This window comes from Brassica oleracea, chromosome C9, assembly GCF_000695525.1.
Source record: "Brassica oleracea var. oleracea cultivar TO1000 chromosome C9, BOL, whole genome shotgun sequence".
NCBI classification, from domain to species: Eukaryota; Viridiplantae; Streptophyta; class Magnoliopsida; order Brassicales; family Brassicaceae; genus Brassica; species Brassica oleracea.
In genome coordinates, this window is record NC_027756.1 from 14,564,191 (window position 1) to 14,585,862 (window position 21,672).

At 35.3% G+C, this 21,672-nt stretch overlaps 5 protein-coding genes and 1 long non-coding RNA gene across 10 annotated transcripts in view; 5 read left to right on the forward strand and 1 right to left on the reverse strand.

Annotated features, from left to right (window-relative positions):
- LOC106314397 overlaps positions 1-588 on the forward strand; it is a 1,261-nt gene extending 673 nt beyond the window's left edge. Inside the window, exons 2-3 of the mRNA XM_013752271.1 lie at positions 208-493; positions 558-588. Coding sequence (XP_013607725.1) covers positions 208-493; positions 558-588 — 317 coding nt within the window. The remainder of the gene's footprint in view (positions 1-207; positions 494-557) is intronic.
- Positions 589-2,661: 2,073 nt separating this feature from the next.
- LOC106312954 (pantothenate kinase 1) lies at positions 2,662-5,224 on the forward strand. The gene is made up of 10 exons (XM_013750661.1): positions 2,662-2,894; positions 2,977-3,153; positions 3,471-3,517; positions 3,624-3,740; positions 3,873-3,992; positions 4,082-4,176; positions 4,255-4,348; positions 4,421-4,552; positions 4,636-4,748; positions 4,824-5,224. The coding sequence occupies exons 1-10, from the start codon at positions 2,834-2,836 to the stop codon at positions 5,053-5,055; spliced, it is 1,188 nt and encodes a 395-aa protein (XP_013606115.1). The 5' UTR covers positions 2,662-2,833; the 3' UTR covers positions 5,056-5,224.
- Positions 5,225-5,493: 269 nt separating this feature from the next.
- LOC106312955 (actin-related protein 2/3 complex subunit 3) lies at positions 5,494-7,099 on the forward strand. 4 transcript variants are annotated; one of them, XM_013750663.1, is made up of 6 exons: positions 5,494-5,613; positions 5,696-5,850; positions 5,978-6,086; positions 6,163-6,432; positions 6,527-6,682; positions 6,897-7,099. In XM_013750663.1, the coding sequence occupies exons 2-5, from the start codon at positions 5,848-5,850 to the stop codon at positions 6,667-6,669; spliced, it is 525 nt and encodes a 174-aa protein (XP_013606117.1). In that variant the 5' UTR covers positions 5,494-5,613; positions 5,696-5,847; the 3' UTR covers positions 6,670-6,682; positions 6,897-7,099. The 4 variants fall into 4 exon arrangements, with proteins under 4 accessions (XP_013606117.1, XP_013606119.1, XP_013606120.1 ...); XM_013750665.1 differs by having other exon boundaries at positions 6,163-6,429; positions 6,524-6,682; XM_013750666.1 differs by having other exon boundaries at positions 6,163-6,396.
- A 1,269-nt stretch (positions 7,100-8,368) lies between these two features.
- Positions 8,369-9,391, forward strand: LOC106314398 (B3 domain-containing protein At3g25182-like). Its single transcript, XM_013752272.1, has one exon. It carries the CDS (start codon positions 8,369-8,371, stop codon positions 9,233-9,235), a length of 867 nt encoding a protein of 288 aa, XP_013607726.1. The 3' UTR covers positions 9,236-9,391.
- Positions 9,392-13,036: 3,645 nt separating this feature from the next.
- LOC106314399 (cell division cycle 5-like protein) lies at positions 13,037-13,747 on the forward strand. Its single transcript, XM_013752273.1, has one exon. The coding sequence runs from the start codon at positions 13,037-13,039 to the stop codon at positions 13,745-13,747; it is 711 nt and encodes a 236-aa protein (XP_013607727.1).
- Positions 13,748-15,756: 2,009 nt separating this feature from the next.
- Positions 15,757-17,744, reverse strand: LOC106315835. 2 transcript variants are annotated; one of them, XR_001264662.1, is made up of 2 exons: positions 17,484-17,744; positions 15,757-16,254 (listed from the first exon to the last, which is right to left on the reverse strand). It is a non-coding gene; the product is annotated as an uncharacterized LOC106315835 (long non-coding RNA). The 2 variants fall into 2 exon arrangements; XR_001264661.1 differs by lacking the exon at positions 17,484-17,744 and adding an exon at positions 17,156-17,477.
- Between the last annotated feature and the right edge of the window lie 3,928 nt (positions 17,745-21,672).

A 21,672-nucleotide genomic window follows, 5' to 3' on the forward strand; every position in this document is an offset into this window, starting at 1 on the left:
GTGCAACAACAAGGCATAGACTTCGACGAAGTGTTTGCACCAGTTGCTCTATACCAGTTGCTCTAAGAGCTTGGAACATAAAATTCGACCGTGTTCTCAAGGAGATGGAGTTCACGAAGTGCACCAAGGAACCTGCGGTATATCAAAAGAAACAGAAGGGGGAGCTTCTGATCATAGCTATTTCCGTTGATGACTTGATTGTAACAGGGACTTCACTCAACGTTATCAAGCAATTCAAAGATGATATGTCAAGAAGTTTTGAGATGTCAGACCTCGAGATGCTTACATACTATCTTGGTATAGAAGTAACACAAGGAGCTGATGGCATTCACATCAAACAAGAAGGATACACGCAAGGTATACTTGTCAAGACGAAGATGGAGTCATGTAACTATACTCACGATCTGATGCACACGAGTTTGAAAGTATCAAAGGCAGAGGAGGAGCCTGAGATTGATGCAACATCGTATCGAAGCATCATAGGATGTTTAAGGTATCTTCTTCATACACGATCGGACTTGGCGTTTTCGGTTGGTGTATTAAGCAAATATATTCAGAGTTCAAGAGAGAGTCATAGAGAAGCAGTGAAGCATTTATACTCACGTTCTGATGCAACATCGTATCGAAGAAATGTGATGCCCCTATTAACGGTCTATGGAAGTTCATCAGAGTTCAGAAGATCAACATACCCAAGATTCGAGTTGGAATTAAGGGGGAGAATGTTGGATAATTCCAATTAACTTGAGGAGCAAGTTAACTCATTAAAGTGAAGTTTGATGGATTAAGGAAAAAGGAAAACATATCGAGCTTAGGAATGTTTCCATATTATTATTAGGAAAAGATGTAGCTTCGCCCTTAGAAAAAGATGTAGCTTCGCCCTTAGAAAAAGATGTAGCTTCGCCCTTAGAAAAAGATGTAGCTTCGCCCTTAGAAAAAGATGTAGCTTCGCCCTTAGAAAAAGATGTAGCTTCGCCCTTAGAAAAAGATGTAGCTTCGCCCTTAGAAAAAGATGTAGCTTCGCCCTTAGAAAAAGATGTAGCTTCGCCCTTAGAAAAAGATGTAGCTTCGCCCTTAGAAAAAGATGTAGCTTCGCCCTTAGAAAAAGATGTAGCTTCGCCCTTAGAAAAAGATGTAGCTTCGCCCTTAGAAAAAGATGTAGCTTCGCCCTTAGAAAAAGATGTAGCTTCGCCCTTAGAAAAAGATGTAGCTTCGCCCTTAGAAAAAGATGTAGCTTCTTCCTATATAAAGAGTTCTCATGGAGAGATGTTCCATCAAGAGAAACACATTGAAATGTTTAGTTTTGAGAGAGTTTCTAAATCTAATAAGAAGATAAGTTCTTATAATCTTTGTGTTTGTGCAACTTTAGTCGCTGAGTTCAATTAGTCGTAGTCTTCTCCGACCATGAATCGTTCTGATCTTGACCTAGCGTAATGTATATTGATAGTTTCGACGGGTTTGACTTACGGAACCTCTGTACGTTTCTAGTATATGTGTTTGTGTTGGATGAGGCAATGAATGCTCTACTAGTTTTATTCTATAAAACTTTTATATATCATAAATATTTCAAATTTATTTTAATAAATTCAAATTTTACACATAAAATTAAATAGTTTTCTTAAAATGATATTTATAATATTTAAAACTAGAATTAGACAACAAGAATATTACAAAAGAAACTTAATAAAATTTTTTTTTAAAAAAAAACATGAAGACATAATTACTACACAAATTTAAATATTACAACAACAGTAATAGTCTAGTAAATTTTCTTTAGAACCTTTAAAATATTGTCCAAACAAATTTTGTGTAACCGAAGATAGAGAATTACGGAAATAATTTTATGGAATAATGTGATATTTTGCTTGTAGTTTAATATTTAATTATGTACTTTTATTTACAATTTTATATTTAATATAATATTTTATTAATTAATATTACTGTAATATTTTTATATATGTGCTAGTTATTTATAAAAATTGTATGTATTTATATTAATTATGACAAATATAAGGATCATAGTGCAAATTACAAATAATTTTGAAGTTAAATTTGAAGTTTTATTTTTGCAGAAAAACACCTTAAACTTTAAATATAGAGTTTTGCAAACTCTAAAAGAGAGAGTCATGCTCAACAGAAAAAAAGTTAACGGATTATCTATTTTAGATCTGGACATTGAATTTGAATCTGTTCTCAGTCCGGTCTATAAATATCCTAATATATTTTGTAAGCTAGTATTTCAGATTATACTTATTATCCGAACCCAAAACATCTTGGATATCCGGAAGAAAAAACTTTAAAACTCAAACTTTAAAGCACCCAAGACGGTAAGGACTATATGTGCATTGTCATGTAGCAAGCAAGAAATTTGTCATTCTTTTAACTGGTTTTTAACAATCCACTTAATCATATTATCTCGACACAAGAAAAATCATCGGTTCCTCGACGATCAAGTTTTCTACCCAAAAAAAAGAACATGTCCCAATCCAACAGAGAAACAAATGTTCGTTCTCTTTGGGTTCCAACAATGTTTTTTTATGCAACCCAACCCAACCCAACAAGACCAAATGACAAGTCAGCAAGATTTCGTCTCTCAGAAAGAAAAAAATATTTCCTTAAGAAAACAAAAAAAAGAGAACCAAACATTGCGGCACATTGCACATTGCTCAATGGAGAAGAATTACAAGTCAGACATGGGGATAGGTTAGATCCAAAGTAGTTGAACGTTGAACAACATCCTTTTAATTCACGTTTAATAAATAAATAAAAACTCGAAAACAAAATCAAAAAAGGAAGAAAAGATCATTTCGAAATATCAGAGAAAAAAAGAACGGGAATGGATCCAAAAAATTCTCGCTTCTCGACTCAGATCTCTCATTTGGCTCTCGACATCGGAGGTTAATTTCTCATCCTTTTAGATCCGATTCTGTTCTGGGGCTCTCGTCTAGATTGATCCGGAAATTGATTTTTCTATCGCAGGGACTTTGATAAAGCTTGTCTATTTCTCTCCTAATGGAGACAATTGCGAAGACGGAAGCATCGTCGTTGGTAATGGTTGCTCCGTCGTGCAAGGGAGGCTTTGTTTCGCCAAGTTTGAGACCAGAAAGATTGATGATTGCTTAGATTTTATTCGGTTCAATATCCTTCAACATTCCGGTTAGTGTTTTCTTTATCTGATTCAAAGATCTGATTTTTTTTTAAATGTGTAACAGAAGCTTTCTTGCTTTTTTCTTTTGGAGTAATGATTAGTGTGAAACACATGTTGCTTGTGAGAACCAGATCATAAACATTTAGGCAAAACACCATGTACTTGTCTACTTTCTCAATGATCATGTCTGGTTTAATTAGTTTTGTCTTTGATGCTTTTCTTCTCTTAGAATTATCAAGTATTTTTAGGAAATGGAGGCAAAATAAAGTATTTTCTAATATAACTACAAATAAGCTTATTGATTCCTTTTATTGTGACTATTCAGGTGTACAGCATACGAATGGCACAGCGCGCGATAAGCTTTCTGTTAAGGTAATAGCTATCTGCTATCATCAAAAGCTGAGCAGTGAAGGAATGTTGGCGTTGAAGTTTATAGTTGATTTTATAGTAATGCTAATTGGTAATGATGTTCCAAAAGGCCACAGGTGGTGGAGCCTTTAAGTTTGCTGATTTGTTTAAGGAGAAACTTGGGATTGTTTTTGATAAGGAAGATGAGATGCATTCTCTTGTTTGTGGCGTCAATTTTCTCTTAAAGGTTGGATTTTTTCTTCTCTATCTAATCATCATCTCTAACAGATTGTGCAATTTTTGCATAGCTACTAATCCATAACAGATAAGCTATTGTTGTATGCCGGCTTATACCTGAAGTATGAATCTGATATTGCAGACAGTGCCAAGGGAAGCATTTACCTATTTGGATGGACAAAAGGAGTTTGTCCAGATCGACCATAATGATTTGTATCCATATCTCCTTGTTAATATCGGCTCTGGCGTTAGCATGATCAAGGTTTACTATGGTTTTGGCTTTTTCTCTGATCACCTCTTTAGCAAGTACAGCAACAATGGTTCTTACTCTCTAGCTCGTTCTTTATGTAGGTCGATGGAGATGGAAAGTATGAGAGAATAAGTGGAACAAGCCTTGGTGGAGGCACATTTCTAGGTCTTGGAAAGCTTTTAACAAAATGCAAGAGGTAACTTTCTTTCTTATATAAACGCTATTCATGCAGTTTCCTACTTTCCTGAGTATAACTAATATCACTAAGTTTCAGTTTTGATGAGCTGCTGGAGTTAAGCCACCAGGGTAATAACAGAGTAATTGACATGCTTGTTGGTGATATCTACGGTGGAACAGATTACTCAAAGGTAACTTGATTAATATTTGTTTTGCTAATGTTTTGGATTGGTATTTAGCATTTTCATTGCTTATAATGTTAGATTGGTCTCTCCTCAACGGCCATAGCTTCCAGCTTCGGGAAAGCGATTTCGGACGGCAAAGAGCTCGAAGATTACCAGCCAGAAGATGTGGCAAGATCCCTTTTAAGAATGATATCAAATAACATCGGTCAGGTCTGTTTCTTGCAAACATTTCCACAACTCTAAGCAAATGATTTGCTTCTGACTAGATTGTATCATTCTCTATCTCTCTACAGATTGCTTACTTGAATGCACTAAGATTTGGCCTTAAGCGTATATTCTTTGGTGGGTTTTTCATCCGCGGGCTCGAGTACACCATGGACACAATATCTGTTGCTGTTCATTTCTGGTATAATCTAAGACTGATGCTACTATATTAATAAACCTTTCCCTTCAGATTAAAGAGTAATGCTTGTAATTTCAGGTCGAGAGGTGAGGCAAAAGCAATGTTCTTAAGACATGAAGGGTTTCTTGGAGCTTTAGGCGCGTTCACGAGCTACAAAGATCAGAGCCATAGTACCGAGTTAAAACCGCATCACCATACTGTGGAAAGAGCAGTTCTGAAGTGTTCAGATGATGATAGCTTTCGACACATCCCAGTAACTGCTAATGTAAATGATGGTGAAGCCATTGAATGTAGCATCAATCTAGTTTAGTCACTTGGTGCAGTGATCACCTGTTGTATTGTTATGAAATCAGTGTAGAAAAAGTGTCTTTTAAAGTTATTGGTTTGAGGTCAAGATGCGCTCATTAATAGTCAATTTGTTGGCACAAGACTGTTTATGTAAAGATGACATATACATATAAATCCAAGGTAACCGGTAACTGAACTGGAAAACCAATCCGAAAATCGAACCAAATTTTAAGTAACTTGTTTGATACGGTTTTTCTTTTGTTATACCTAAACGGCTAAACCGAGACTTAAAACTTGTTGTATCACTCTAAAAATAATCTTTCGTGTAGAATTAAATATACATCCGAGCAATAACCTATTTCTGTCAATTCCGTTGAACCAACATCAAACCAAAACCGGGAATTGATATTTATCAGTTGTATCGGTACGAAGCTAACATTCTACTTTCTGAAGACTTTACACGTGTCAACATATCTGACTGTCTTCTCCCCCTTTGATTTTTTTTCTTTCATTCGATTCCTTAGTTCGTCGATTAGAGACTACCGTCGCTACTTCGCCGCGGATTCTTCACCGGAATCAGGTATTTGACACGTTATCCGGAGATTCTCTTTCATTTTATCTATTCTCTTTCGCAGATGCTTTAGAAGTTAGATTGATCTCAGGTCAAAGCTTTCTCTAAAAGCAAATCTCGTCTCGTTTCGTTGACCTCCCGATCGATTCTGATACCTTCGTGATCTTCTTCATCGCAGTAGCTCTACGTTCTCACAGCTTCGATTCGATTGTTTCTCCCGCCTGATATCTGTTTTGGAACACAATGGTACGATTATTCAATCTGGATCTTCTTCCTCCTTTTCCCGTTGGATCACCAATTTGAATGCACTGATTGTAGCTTGTTATAACTCTATGAGACTCATTTGATTCCATGGTTAAAACGCTCTTCTCAGGTGTATCACTCGAGCTTTGTGGAAGAAGAAGGGATAACAAAGGCGTGTGGTTGCCCTTTGCTTCCTCTTAAGAGCCATATCAAGGGTCCTGCACCTGTTTCAGAACAAGGTATTCATCATCAAAAGTTACTTCGAATGTAGGAAACGAAAGATCATTTACATGATTGTTGTTTATACATATGCAGATAGGACTGATATAGTGGATGAGGCAATCACGTTCTTCCGCGCGAATGTCTTCTTCACAAACTTTCCTATCAAAAGTCCTGCTGATAAGCTCCTTATTTACCTGACGTTTTACATAAACGTGGCGTTGAAGAGGCTCGAAGGGTGTAGAACACTGGCTGTAGGAACTAAGGCGATTATCAACTTGGGTTTAGAGGATATCCCTGTTCCTGGAGAAACCGGGTTTCCATTTCCAGGTCTCTTTTCACTTCCTTCGTCCCAGGAAGAAGCTGGTAAATGTTAATAGGTCCGTTTTTGAGCAAGTTTGATCCTCACTGGCTAACTAACTCTTTGAGCCCTCTTGTTTTGTTGGCTTCAAAATGTCGGATCTTTTCAGGAACTATCTGAAGCAGGTTCGAGAGGAGACAAGTGGGAGGCTACTGAGCGTGGCGTATAGAGCTAATGGGACACCAAACAAATGGTGGCTTGCATTCGCCAAGAGGAAATTTATCAACGTGGTTCTCCTCTAAATCTTCATCACTGGTAAGTTCTGAAATTTTATAAACGCCTGTTTCACCTTAGTTTACTGGATACGGTTACCCACAAAACAGCTTAGATCCACCTTAATTTTTGTTTGAGTTAAAACATACCAGTTAAATTATCTTAGAACAGCCTCAGACTCTACATTTCAAGCTTGTAAAGTTCTTTAATCTGAGTTTTTAATAATGTAGCAGTTGTTATTCTTCTTTCCTTGCAGCCCATTACAAATGAAGGGTTACCAAGCCACCCAGATCATGAGCACTGCCGCCTTTGGCTGAAAATTTTGTATTAGAGAAGAAAGCTTTCTCTCTGGATCTCTCTATATACATACATATACGTAAGACTGCAGTGTAGTATTTTCATACGACTGTTTGGTGATACAAGATCAAAGTTACCGAGAATTCTTTTGTTATTGCTTTAGATTAGCAGAGATCATGTCCAAAGTATTCAGAATATACACAACTTTGTCTGAACCTATCAGGCATTGGTGCACACGTTTCCATCGCAAACCAAACCATCAATATACTTTCCACCACCTTCTTTCACAGAGTCAACGCTGGTTGCTTTTTGTCTTCTCTTTCAGAGCGATGAAACTCAAAGTCGCATTTGTGTCAGTTAACCAAATTTTGCCTTTCTTCCTCACTCTTATCACATGTGTAAACATTAGCAAGAATCAGCTCTTAGGCGACTCTTACGCCTATCCTATCTTACTTAGCTCCAATTTCTTTGAAACGTTCCTCGCTAAGACGGTAAGCATAAGCTCCATAGGCTCCCACAAGGTCACTTTCTTCTTTTGACAATTTTTCCTAGTTGGTCTCGGAGCAGCTACCATTAACGATTTCATGGGATTACCAGATGATTTTGGGTCGACATTGGAGATGAAGAAAAACTCAAAAGGTTCATTCTTCTTGTCGTGCTTTGTCGTAAAAAAAAAAAAAATTCAGCACGGATGACCAAAGTAAGTTGGGAAGTACAAAAGAGTGGTTGTCCCTACCAGATCAGAAACAAGCACCTAAAGAAAATAAAGTCGGATTTTCAAAGAACAATGTTTAGTTACCGAGGCAAGAAGTCATATATGTTATGTAGGGACGCCATGCAAAGTGTTAGATTACAACAACTAGCTAGGGTGTAAATTGTACTACTATCAAACAATTCGGGGAAAACTTTAAATAGTTTCAAAATGTTGGGGCGCTGCAACTCTTTACGATGGAGAAATCAACACGTGTACGGTTACGATTTGTATTGTGAAAATATATCGACGCTTTATAATACAGGACTGGACTAGACCTTGGAACTGAACAGCTTCTAACGATCGCCTCGTCTCTTGCCCACTGCCAGATTGAATCGTCTCTACTGCCGAAGCAAAAACCTTAACTTTCGTCAACACTTGATTTACTTCGGATGTTTTTTTTTTTGAATTTTCAAGGTTGGGGAAAAAAGGAAATTGCCGAAACAGGGACTAGATGGTAATTTTCACGTGAGCTAGTGAAAAATGGAAATCAAACAACGGCTATATTTGATGGCGATCGTAGTAGGATTTGGTTGCAAGAGAGACCAGATAGTTATTTAGTGTAAACACAACCATTCTTCCTCTCACTTTCTCTTCTCTCAAACTCGCTCTCTCTCCCTAACGCTATTCTTTTTTTTTTGCTCTCTCAGAACTTGATTTTTCTAATACCTTCGACCACGATGAATACGTATTACGGCGATCTCACGGAGACGTGGTCCAATTTCTCTCTTTTGGTGGATACTGCGGCTTTGCTGCACGAACAAGAACACAAGCCAACATGTTACACGGATAAGAAGACCGTATCTCGAAAAGAAGAAGACGAACAGAGAATGAAGAGAATCTTCGATCTTTTCCGAAGAAAACCAAGATCATCGGTAAAGAAACCTCTTCAAAACCCTAACGGTGCTTCTACTTCTTCTTCTTCACAACTCTTCGATCTTAACACGATTCCCTCAGACACTAAGACTAAAAACCCACAAAACCCTAGTTCCCTATCGTCTTCCTCCTCGTGCCTAACAGAGAACAACAACACAAGCAGCCGCAAGAGACGTGCCGCGCAAGAAGGAAAGCAGCGCTGTTTCAAGAAAGCAAAGGTCTCACCTTTATTCACATGGGAGGGGAAAGACACGCCGGATTGGATGATCCAGTTGATGAGAAGCTCGAAAGGAGCCGCAGACCCGATGCTAATCTTCGAGAAGACTCTGTTCGAAACAGATGTCAAACCAAGCCAGAGCCGTCTCTCGATCCCTTTCCACAAACTCATCCGAAACGACTTCTTGACACCCGCTGAGTCGCGGATCATCGAGGAAGACATCAGCAACAGAGAAAAGATGGGTTTGGGGGCGGTTCTTGTCGATCAAGGCATCAAGAAGTGGGGGGTGTTTCTCAAGAGATGGGAGATGAACGGTTCTTGGAACTACGCTTTGGTTTGTGGGTGGAACGATGTTGTTAAGGCTAATGGATTGAAAGATGGCGACAGCATTAGTCTTTGGTCTTTCAGGTGCCGAGGAGTCCTCTGTTTTGCTCTCGTCCCCCTTCCCATGTGACAGAGTAGCTCTTCTTTTGCTTTCTCTGTGATAACTTCTTTTGGTTGAGACGATTCTGTAGGTTTGTGTCTAGTGCCTTCTCCGAATTGTAATTAGGATTTTGGTACAGTTGTGTTTGATCTTACAACACCTTGTTGGGTTTACCTCAAGTGATTTTTAGTTGTTGCCTGATTCTGTACTATGATTTGATGTCTTAAAAGTTTCAGTTTATTGATAGTTTTTATTTATCTGACATGAATCTTGATGAATGAAACGGATTTTAACTCAGTTTAGTTGTATAAACAGCAAGAACAATATAAAACCAGCAACAAAAGTTTGGCAAAAGTATATATAGTCTCTAAATACATAGTGAATCGTCAAACAACCAAGTGTCAGAGTTGAATTATGAATATATAGAGTCTTCGGCTTCCGCCAAGTCTTGCTTTCTACCAATTATTACCTCTTTGGCTCTCTCTGCTGCATTGACTCTTTTCAAGAATGTTTTGGTTGGTTTTCTCAAACTTTCTTTCCTCTTCACGCTTGTTCCTGATAGGCTCCTTCTTGATTGTGTCATTTTTTTTTTCTTCTTGTTGCTGATAGTTGTGCAAACTTTTGTTCCTCTTCACGTTTGAGTTATGGAATTGTGCTCTCATTGGATCTTGGGGATACGTTTCTCATGATTATCATTCAGAATAAGCTTCGAGGTGACATGGAAGTAGTTAAACTCTATCAAACTGATAAGCCAAAGAAGATATCACAGAACTTTAGCAATGTTTGACCGGGAACATCAAACCGACAAATATAGCAAAGCACAGCGCGCAAGAAGTAAAATCAGGGTAGGAGTACTGAACGTTGGAGGCTGGTTGAGCATGAAAATGCACAAAGGCTATAAGAGAAGCGTTTCTATCCCAAGTAAATGTATTTCTTATTCGGGTTTCTCTAATCACCACGATCTATTAACACATGCACACACAGAGGAATAACCAGCATGTTAAGAACCCACAAAAGCTTAACACATATTATTAGCAAACCAATCTGAGGTTTTAAACTAAGTTCTTAAAAAAGAACACAAAGTTTCAAGTACTAAAAGAACAGATTTCAAAATATAACATTCATCCCAAAAATGATTTTTCTGTTAATTAAAGTCAATTTTAAGTATATTACTAGATTTTCTAAGCGCGGGTTTTTTTATTATAAAAAAGTTTTATATGATTTAATGTTTTGTGATTGTTATATGTTATTATTTCAGATTTTATCTCTACACATTTTCTTTAACTTTTTCATACGCTTCGACAGTTTTTCGGATCTAAAATACTAAATCTGAAACCAATCCGAAAATACAGGTGCAGTTCGGATCTGAGTCCTGGGCAAAGTACCTATTCAATATCTTTTTGGACCGGCGAATCTCTGTTCCAGTTTGGATCTTATCTGAGACTCAATCGGGTATCCAAAGTACCTATAATGATTTGTATATATTAGGTAAGTTTGGGTATTTCATATATGTTTTCGGCATTATAAATACTTTTAAGTTTCTGGTTCGGGTTTTCGGTTATAGTTTGGGGTTCTGGGTAAAATTTCAATTTTAGAAAAATATCTTTTGGGTTGGTAAAATTTTGGTTGTTTTAGGTTTACGGGTAAAATTTTGGATCTTGTGAGTATATGAATAATTTTCAAGTATTTTTTTTTGGATTTCAGGTATTTTTGTGTTTCAAGTCTTTTTTTGTGTTTTGGGTATATACTTCGTGTTTTTTTGGATTCTAATACCTAAACCAATCCGAACCTGTTATGTATTCAAAAACTAAATTTATTTTACAGATATTTGAATTATGAGTCCGAACCAATCTGAAACCAAAAATAATCAATCCTAACTTAAACTATAAATTTTAAAATATTTAGTTATGTCAAACGTTTAGGATCCGAAGAATCCAGCCCACAGATTCAAACATGAATCCTATGTTTCGAAACATTTTTTCTCCTTTGATATAATGTAGAAATATTAAAGGATGTTGGTATAACTAAACTAACATATGAAAAAACCGATATATTTTCAATCAAATTTTCAAAAGTCAAGAGTTTAAATTAAATGATTTAAAATCAAGATATTTTGTATATTCGTGTGATTGAAATAATATGGGTTGCTAAATGCAAAATGATAACAATTGTCGTTATCATAATTGTTGGAAATCGTGGATTATTTATTAAAATGTAATAAGTTTTAAATTGTTGATATGATAAAAGCATGTTATGATATTTGGTTTTATATTATTATAAGTTAGACTAAAAAATGAAAGGATGCAATAACCTTTCATAAGTAGATTTATTAAGAATCATTCTCTTTTAATAATATAGATAAATCATATATCTTATAAATTTTATAGAATGAATGTCTATTTATAATATAAGGGGAGAGATGGTATAGGCCATCGAAAATCAGGGTATAAATTTTTAAATATCTTGGTTGTTACTAATAAGAAATCTTAAAAGAATCTTTAAATTACATTTTCTATAAAATTTGACGATAATTATGTAAAACTATTAACATACGAATATATCAACATCAATTATTTTCAAAATCGTGTATAATATACAATCTAAAAACGTGCATATATTTATGATTCCAAAAAAAAATCAATATTAAAGTATAAAATATTTGTTTATTATTTCTGTTATAGGGTTTGGTTTTGTATTTATAATTCAATAAACGTGACGAAAAACACAATTTTAGTTCTTATAATTAAGTTATAAATATGAATCGAATAAGTGATAAATAAATGAATGTATAAAATTGTTTTGATATATTAAATTGGACACTGATGCATATTTGTTAAGAACTTGATGCTCTAATATAATGGAAGAGGTGAAATATAAGATTGCTTTATTCATGCTCTCTGAAATGTTTTTGATCTCATTGAATAAAATATGTGTAGGGAATAAATGTTTGATCAAAAAAAAAATATATTAAACATCACATTGATGCCTCTCTGCAAAGCACTTGATGCTTTAATGGAGGAGGATGAGACGGATACGATGGACACATGACCATTTTCTATTGGAACATTTGATACTAAAAATAAATGGGTCCAACAACTTTGCATAATTAGATTTATTAAAACTTTTTCCTTTTTAATAGTATTGATAAGTTACATGTATAAACAAAATTAGGGTTTAATAATTAGAAGATGAGATTGGGTTTATATACTTTTAGAAATAATTTTCAAATTTTTATAAATTATTTAATATGATTAATTTTGAGTTTTTTTTTCATCACAAACTTAGTGTATTTATGAAATTGGTTATCAAAAAGGTAAATTTGAAAAGTAGAAGTAAAATTATTGTAAAACTACCCCATTTTAAAGATATTTTCCAACTGTATATTTTAATTTTAAATATTTTTCCTTTTAATATTTATCTCGTTTGGAAAATTATAAAATAAAATTATAAATCTGATTAAAAACTATTAAATCAAAACATTATTTAAATAATTGATGGTAGTTAGTTGTAATATTTTAATCTATTAACTTTAGTTGTAGAAAGGGTATATATCTCCTTAACTTTTCGTAGAATTGTTAATATGGCCTATTTTCATTTATAATATCTGTAAAACTTTTTCTTCATTATCCATATCAAAGGAAAAAAGGAAGTCGGCTAATCACCTAGTAGATCTGAGGCGGTTTGATTGCAAAAGCCCAATTAGTATTTAACTATTTAATGTCAACACAACCATTATTTCTCTCACTATTTTTCTTATTCGCTCTGAAACAAAGGAGAGTTTGATTGAATCTTTTCTTCCTCGTTAATTTCGAACCCTAATCTCGAGGGAAGATGAGGAATATGGTTAAGGGAGGTGTGTGGAAGAACACGGAAGATGAGGTCCTCAAAGCCGCCATGATGAAGTACGGTAAGAACCAATGGGGTCGGATCTCGTCTCTGAGCGTTCGCAAGTCAGCCAAACAATGCAAAGCTCGCTGGAACGAGTGGCTGGATCCGTCTATCAAGAAAACCGAATGGACCGTCGAAGAAGATGAGAAGCTTCTACATCTCGCAAAGATTCTCCCTACTCAGTGGAGAACAATCGCTCCTGCCGTGGGGCGCACGCCATCTCAGTGCCTTGAGAGGTACGAAAAGCTTCTTGATGCATCATCGTGCGGTAAAGGTTATGAAGCAGGGGGTGATCCAAGGAAATTACGTCCTGGTGAGATTGATCCTAATCCAGAATCAAAGCCTGCTCGTCCTGATCCAGTGGACATGGAAGATGATGAGATGGAGATGCTTTCTGAAGCTAGGGCTAAATTGGCTAACACTAGGGGAAAGAAGGCTAAAAGAAAAGCTAGAGAAAAGCAAATTCAGGAAGCTAGAAGTCTTGCTTCTCTTCAAAAGAGGAGGGAACTAATAGCAGCTGGGATTGATGATGGGAAGCATAGGAACAGGAAGGGGAAGGGGATCGACTATAGTGCAGAGATTGCTTTTGAAAAGAGGGCACCCGCTGGATTTTATGACACTGCAGATGAAGATCGTCATGCTGACGACCATTGAAGAAGGCAAGATGTGGAAGCACAGTTACTTAAAACAAGATGAATGTTGTTGGTTCTGATTGTAACTTTGAATTGATGAATGTTTTGACATGAATATGTTTTGTGTTAACAATTTCAGTTTGTTGATGTTTACTTTTATCTTGTTGACTTAAATATCTGAATTGAACTCGGTCTTCTTGTAAACTTGTCTTGGCAAGTATATGATCTTCAACTGTCATAGCTTTTCTACCTGTTATTTTGATGCATACGTTTGTTACATGTTTAGTGTAACAACTGCCAAAATATGGGTGTGGGAGAGAACGGTTCTCGTGGTGTGATTCTGAAGAGTTGGAAGATGAAGAACCTGCATTACGTTTTGGCTTGTGGGGGGAACAATATTGGTAAGGCCAACGGATTGAAAGACGGCGACAGCATCAGTCTTTAGTCTTTCAGATGCAGATGAATCCTCTGTTTTGGTTCTTGTTCCTCTTCCCATGTAAATAAGTAACTCTTCCTCTCCCCTCTTATGACTGTTCTTGAGATCTTATTACATGCGATTTTTGAAGTTTTTGGTTAGTTTACTGAATTCTAATTAACAAGATTATTCGGGAATTACTTGTTCTCTTTTGTAAGTTGTTTCTGATTCTTAACTATGGTTTGATATATTAGTCAAAAAAAAAAAAAAAAACTATGGTTTGATATACGTTGACATGATTGTGTTTTTTTGTTTTGTTTTTTTGCTAACAGTTTGTTTGTTTGATAGTTTCATTTATATGACATGAATGTTGATCTGAGAATTATCTGATTAACTCGGTCTTTTTGTATAAAGAACAGAAGAAAAATACAAAACCAGGAACAAAAACTTGTTTCCAAGACATGTTTCTGTTTTGTCAAGTATATCTAATCTTTAAATTCACAACCAGAGTTGAATTCTGATTTTATACCGTGGAAGGGACAAAACCAAGAAAAATCTATCCTTACAAGAAACACCACACCAACATTAAGACATGATATCCAAAAAAGCTATTGTAGTATTGTCCAATCTACCATCAGAGATTTTCCTTGATGAGTTCAGATGATAGAGATTTCACTAGCTCTATGAGTGTAGTGTATGAGAATCCATTTGGTAACTATCCCATTGTTCTTCATTTTCTAGAATAACGTGTTTGTTTCAGGCTCCACGTTTGTGAGGGAGAGAGACTAGTCTAGAAATTAAATCATAGGCTTCATCTACCTTATTACCTTTCACGTTCTATGGATGATGATGTTGTAAGCTATGAAGCACGGGGACGTCAAATTGATTGACGTATCCGTACCGGAAACGTTTCCGGGACGGGGACACTTCGGGGACGGCACGGGGACACTTTGGAGACGGAACAGTTAATTATGGAAATTTTCAGAACATATTTGCTTTGCTATTATCCTCTTTTACGCATATTCACTTACTTTTCTTCCGAACAAAAAATAAAAAGTAGAAGTTTATACTAGATTTTAAATTTATAACCTACTTTCTAATCTTTTAGTTTATTAGATAAGATTTACAGTGATATATTTTATTTTTCAGTATATAAATATACATATATATATATATATATATATATATTTATTTATTGATATATATTTGCTGTACCCGTACCTATAACTTTTTAGTTTTGCTGTTTCCGTACCCGTATCTGTCCATGTATCCGTCCCGGTTTAAGTAGTAATATTCAAGTCAATTGTACTCTTTGCAAATAACCTCAAACATTTCCCAATGCTTTTTTCGCATTAGAGCATCATTAACCCAAAATCCCATTTGGATTTCTTAATGATTTTTAAGTATTAAATGTTACTTAATAGATCTAGTTAAGAGACACCAATATTTTTGTGTTCCAATAGGAGTCTCTTATTTATGAGTTCTTAAAAAAAAATTAAAAACTGTTTAATTAAAGATAAAATTGTTTAGAAAAGTTGTTTACAAGATAGATTTTGTTTTAGATTTAGATGAATATTTTGAACATGCGAAGGAAGAACATAAGAATGAGAAGGAAGAACAAAAGCTTCTTGTGAATACACTTTTATTTATACAAGTTTATGAATACACTTTCGTTACAAACAAGAAACACCACGATTCAACTAACATGCATTTCTGAAACAGTCTTGTATATGTGAGACTGTCCATGCTCGTAATTATGCATCAATAAGTAGTTTTTACAAAACTTGTAAGCTAAGAACCCAGCCAACAAAAAAAAAATTGCAACTGAATTTATTATTGGGAGCATATCAAAATCCAAGAGAGACATGTACTCATATACACACTGTCGTGGTTGGTTCTTTTGAGACAACGCATGAGATGGTTCCGGAGATGAGTCATCCCGCTGTTGCTTGAACCGCTGAGTTTCTTGTTGCACTGAATGCAAACAGTGTAGCAGACATCAGCCTTTCTCACCCGTTCAAAGTAGTTCCACACAACAGATGTCAATCTCTTTGATTTCTGCAGGATGATCTCATTTGTTTCATCCATCACACCAACAAAACTCTCTCCTGCACCTAAAAAAATCACTACCCATTAATTAAAACAACAAACTTTAGACTCAAAAACAAAACACTTTATATCGTTTACACGATGACAATGGCATGATGAGAGATACAAAGATCATCTTAAAGAAAATAAACCCAATCATCATCATTAGGCCTGGGCGTTCGGGTCTTCGGGCCGGGTTCGGGCCGGTTCTTTTCGGGTCCGGGTCTTTCGGGTCCTAAATATTTAGACCCAATAGGTACTTAGAAATTTTCGGGTCGGGTCGGGTCGGATCCGGGTCGGGTTCAGGTATTTAGGATCTGAAAAAGACATGACATACCCAATTCCATCAAATTTAGTTGATATTTTTCATATATATCTAAAATTTTACAAAATAACTTAAATGAAACTATTAATAATTAAAATAAAACATTTTTAAACTCTAAATTTTACATTTTAAAGCTTCATATTACTTAAACAATATTACAAAATAATAACAAATGTTGTTAACAAAAGATATTTCAAATAAATCATAAAATAATATATATATAAAATAGAACACAAAAATATCATAGTTTTAGATATACATGTTTTTAAGTCGGGTACAAATCGGTTCTTATCGGGCCGGGTCTATTCGGATCGGTTCTTATCGGGTCCGGGTCTATTCGGGTCGGTTCCTTTCGGTTTCAAGTCTATTCGGGTAAAAAAAATTTAGACCCAAAAGGTACTTGTAAATTTTCGGTCCGGATCCAGGTCGGGTATTTTTAGGCCGGTTCCGGTTCGGGTCTTCGGATCCAGGTTAAAATGTCCAGGCCTAATCATCATCATCATCATCAGCATTATACAATCATATCAAAACCAAAAAAAATCATCATTCACAAAACTCACTGATGAACCAAAAATCACTAGTCATTGATAAAAGCAACATACTTTAAACTGGAAAACGAACACTTTATCGTTTCTTCACAATCACAATGGCATGATGAGAGCTGCAAAGATCATGATCATAAAGAAACTAGACCCCATCATCATCATCAGCAGCATTATTAGTTATATCAAATCCAAACACATCATCATCATAACAAAAAGTTACTGCAAAAAGAGATAAAATTATGCCATAATGAGACAATTAGACATATAAATTCGGATCCTTTACACTGGAGCAAGAAACCCTTTTGAGATTTGCTAACAGCACAGAGTTTTTTTCATATGAAGAGAGTGAGAGACAAAACATAGGAAATGTTTGAAATTGGTTTACCTTTTGTTTATAAAATAAAAAGGGGTTTTAGAATCTGTGAAGAGTTCGGAGGATCCGAAGAGTTTGTTTTTAAGGGGTACGGGTGGGAAGAAGCTGGATCGAAGAAACATCAGATCCGATGGGGCGATTCTGCCTGGGTTATAACGAATCGAGCCATCGACAGAGATGAGTGTAGCAGCGACGACGATTTGGTGAACCCTGCAAACGGAATCAATCCGTTGAGAGAGAGAGAAAGAGACGCTGAATGTCCAACACATGTCTAATAAGAACCGTGTCTTGTGGAGCTTAATTAAAAAACGTTCCTTCTCTAATTACATGATTTTTTATTTTTTTTTAAATCCTAAAAACATTAAAAACCCACCATAAAGAACCGCATTAATGCTGCTCTTAGTGCATAGAGACCGTTAAGCCTGGTGTTATCAATTAGTCAATTACCATATTAGGGCACGCACCATGGGACATCGTCTCTTGGAAAAGGTCTTGGGCCGTATATAGTTCACTCACTTGACAGAAGTCACAGAACTTCTTTTAGACATGTCATGAAGAAATTCCACTCCACCGTTCACTTTCTTAGCCTTACAACATCCATCTATGAGAATTTAAAGTCACTATATGTTTTGAGGAGCAGCATCGATGACTGAGTTATAAGTGTATGGTATCAGGAAATATACCCCTACCGAGCAACTCTTTGTATAATTCTCCCGCCTCCATTAACTTCTCTTCTTTGAAAGTTACAATATTAGGAATGATTTCCCTTTTTAGTCATTATCACTCAATAATTCTTCGGCACCGCTCCATCTAAAAATCTACACGAATAGAAACAACCATATTTCACACAGTTGTAGCTTTTTTTGTGTGCACGTCACACGGTTGTATACTTGTAGCTAAAAAAACATTCGGTTCCTCTCCTGCAAAACTTCCTTTGCTCGAAGAAAGTAGACTCTTTGGATTTAAGAACCAATACATGTAACCAAAATATTTAAGTTGTTATTAATTACACTTATTTGGATTTTAAAAAATTACACTTATTTAACCAATAATATCTCAATACATGTAATCAAAATATTTGTCTCAAAACCATTCGGTTACATGTTTTAGGGACACGAGTCTACAAGATATTTAGGTTTAATTAATAAAAATTTAAATATTTTTCTTGTTGTCCGTTTTATTCATTTTCTAGTTTTAATCGAATCTTTTCTACGTGATTCTAACATTGCAAAGAAAAAAAAAAGTAATCAAAATATTTAGGTGATTTTAACATTGATCTCCGAAACATAGAAATTTTTACTTAACATATAAATATATGAATATTATTTACCTAGAATTTGGAAAATAAATATATAAATATTATTGTCGACAAACCATGAGAGAACCCATCATCGCACCAAGTGCTAAAACGCGGGATTCTATGATCATTAATGAGAAAATAAACTATAAAATTTTACAAAAAGTTACATTGGTTGCACGTTAGCCGCCACCACATTCCTCAAATTTGATGGTCCATTTCTTGCACCCTGATACATCCAGTCTTTTTTTTTGGATGTATAGATTGTCAAATATACATCAATGTTGAACTTTTAATCTTGGTACATTCATTTATGTTTTTTCTTCTGAACTTTAAAATTCATATATATTTTAACTAATATGAGTACTGACTTTTTAAAAATTGTAACAAATGTAATAATTTAGTTGACAAAAAAGTAACAATTTCAAATTTATTTGACTATTTGATTATACAAAAACTATGTACTTTGTAAAATACGAGAAGGAAAAGTAATAATAATGTTGAGAATCTTTCTTTTGGTGGGAGACAGAATTATAAAGTCACCAATTAGTCTCCACAAACCATTATATATGTGAATATATCCAGCTATTTGATTTAATACTAATGCAGATTTATAGTTTACTTATACTGAGGGTTCATGGACACAGTCCATCAATATTTTATTTTAAGAGGTACTAAAACCGAGTGCATGTACCATATAGGGATATTGTCATTTATAATTTACAAAGAACATCTTTAACTTGTCGTGAAACTTAGGATTTAGAACTGTAAATTTCTGTATATTATTAATGAATAAGTGTTCTTTTTATATGGGGTTACAAGAGAGTTAAATGAAAATACAATAATAGGAAATATTACAAATCATAAACATAAACAAATTAGGAAATAGGCAAATTGTAACATATGGCCAAATACGCCTTTCTTCTTTAAACTATTTAACCCCACATATTCAATATGTTCTACGAGTGCGCACTCCTATATTGACTTGGGTTCATGATCCTCGCTTATATTCATAAATTTAAGTGCTACCTTGTATCATCTTATGTCGACATTCCTTATTGTGTTTCATTATGTTCCAGACATGATATAATCGATTGAGATTCATTATTATCAGGACCTTTAATACTTTCAGCTTGGCGTCCCAAGCTACATTGTTTGGTACCTGTACCTTATAGCCGGCCGGCCTTATCTCTATGTCTGGTATGTTTTCCTTGACCTCGGATTTGTTTTATCATTCTATGCACCTTTCTCTTTTGTTTCCGAGGATTCTTATCTTTTGGAACTTATTGGTCTATCTTGTATAGACTCTGTAGCAACTTGACTGTGTCTCTCTTGGACATCAATTTAGTTGGTGCTTTACAAGCTGGTTTATATATGACTTAGTCATTCTTTTTCGGGTCGGCAAATGTGTCTGGCATTTGATTAGCTAGCTTTGTAAATGTATAATCTTTGGACGTCTATTTCACATTATTTAGTCCGAAGATCTTGCCAAGACAATGATGATCGATGCCATTCTGTTTCTCTTACCAGCTTATTATTTTCTCCCCCTAATGTTGGATAGTCGGATCCATTAAACTTTGCAATCCGTGTTCTTGGCCACTAAATAGATCACCCATATTTGGCTTGAGGTACTTCATTATTTGTGGGAGATTCATATCTAACATATATCCTCATCCTCATCCTCTTCTAAGGATCCATCTTAGACGGCACATATACTTGTGGTGGCTTATCGAAATATCTCAAGATGTTACATGTCTGGCTCATGACCCGTAATAAATTTGAGATGGGAATATCTATGCTCACTTAATGGTCTGATGCTTATTAGTTAAGACGCATGTAAATTCGTGTGTCCCCAAGCCTTGGACTAAGAGTTTGGACCTATGGGTAATGGCCAATACAGATTTATAAAAGGATTTAGCCAAGCTATATATAGTATGGACATGTGCGGATTTGTCCTCACTGCCCCTTCATGGACATACTATAATCTTTAAGTGCTTTGGGACATCATGGCCTAATGAGTTTCCCTTGTGTTCATGCTACACACGTGAGATTCTATGGGATAACTCTTTGTGCCTTTTCCAATATCAGTTTCGCATCATGTTTTGGAATAGGATGGCCAATCCGGTCATACCATAAAGTGTATAATTTTGTGGGTAAACCATTCTGGTTACCATGACTATTGCCTCTATCATACTGATCTTGGCATAGTGTAGATCAATAGAGAATGCAGGTATAGTTTTTTAGGACTCATTATAGCCTTGGGTGATTTTATACATATATCTGAAGGAACTCTTTGTTTCCTTCGCCCATTATTTCAATATGAAAACCATTCATTCTTTTATCTCTATATAATCTCAATGGGTTTTTCTGGGTGAATATAAAGCATCTAAATGCTTGCCCTTATACATATCTGGCCATAGCCCTTAATGTGTACCATACCCGCAAATCATATTGGCGTTTTTAAAAATCATTCATTCTTTTTATTAAGTTTTAATAAAACAAATTCATAGAAATGAAAAACATCAAAACAAAGAACATAGAATTTAGATTACATAAAATCAATATTCAGTTTTTTTTTAGACAATCTGAAGTTTCATAATCCATAAGATCGTTCTTGTCATGATTGAAGTCGTTTTCATCATCTTGGTAAGTCATATGGGCTTCAGGATTCTTCCCTTTCAAGCTCTCTTGATAGAGGTCAACTAGATGCTTGGGAGTCCTACAAGTCTTAGCCCAATGATTGCTCATTCCACATCTATGGCACACGTATTTCTCTGATTTAGTCGAATGTTGGGGTTTGAAAGAAGATCCACGGCCACGACCATGGCCTCGTCCAAATGAACCACGGTCCCGTCCATGGTCTCAACCATTTCCTCGCCCGCGGCCAAAGAATCTTCGACCGCG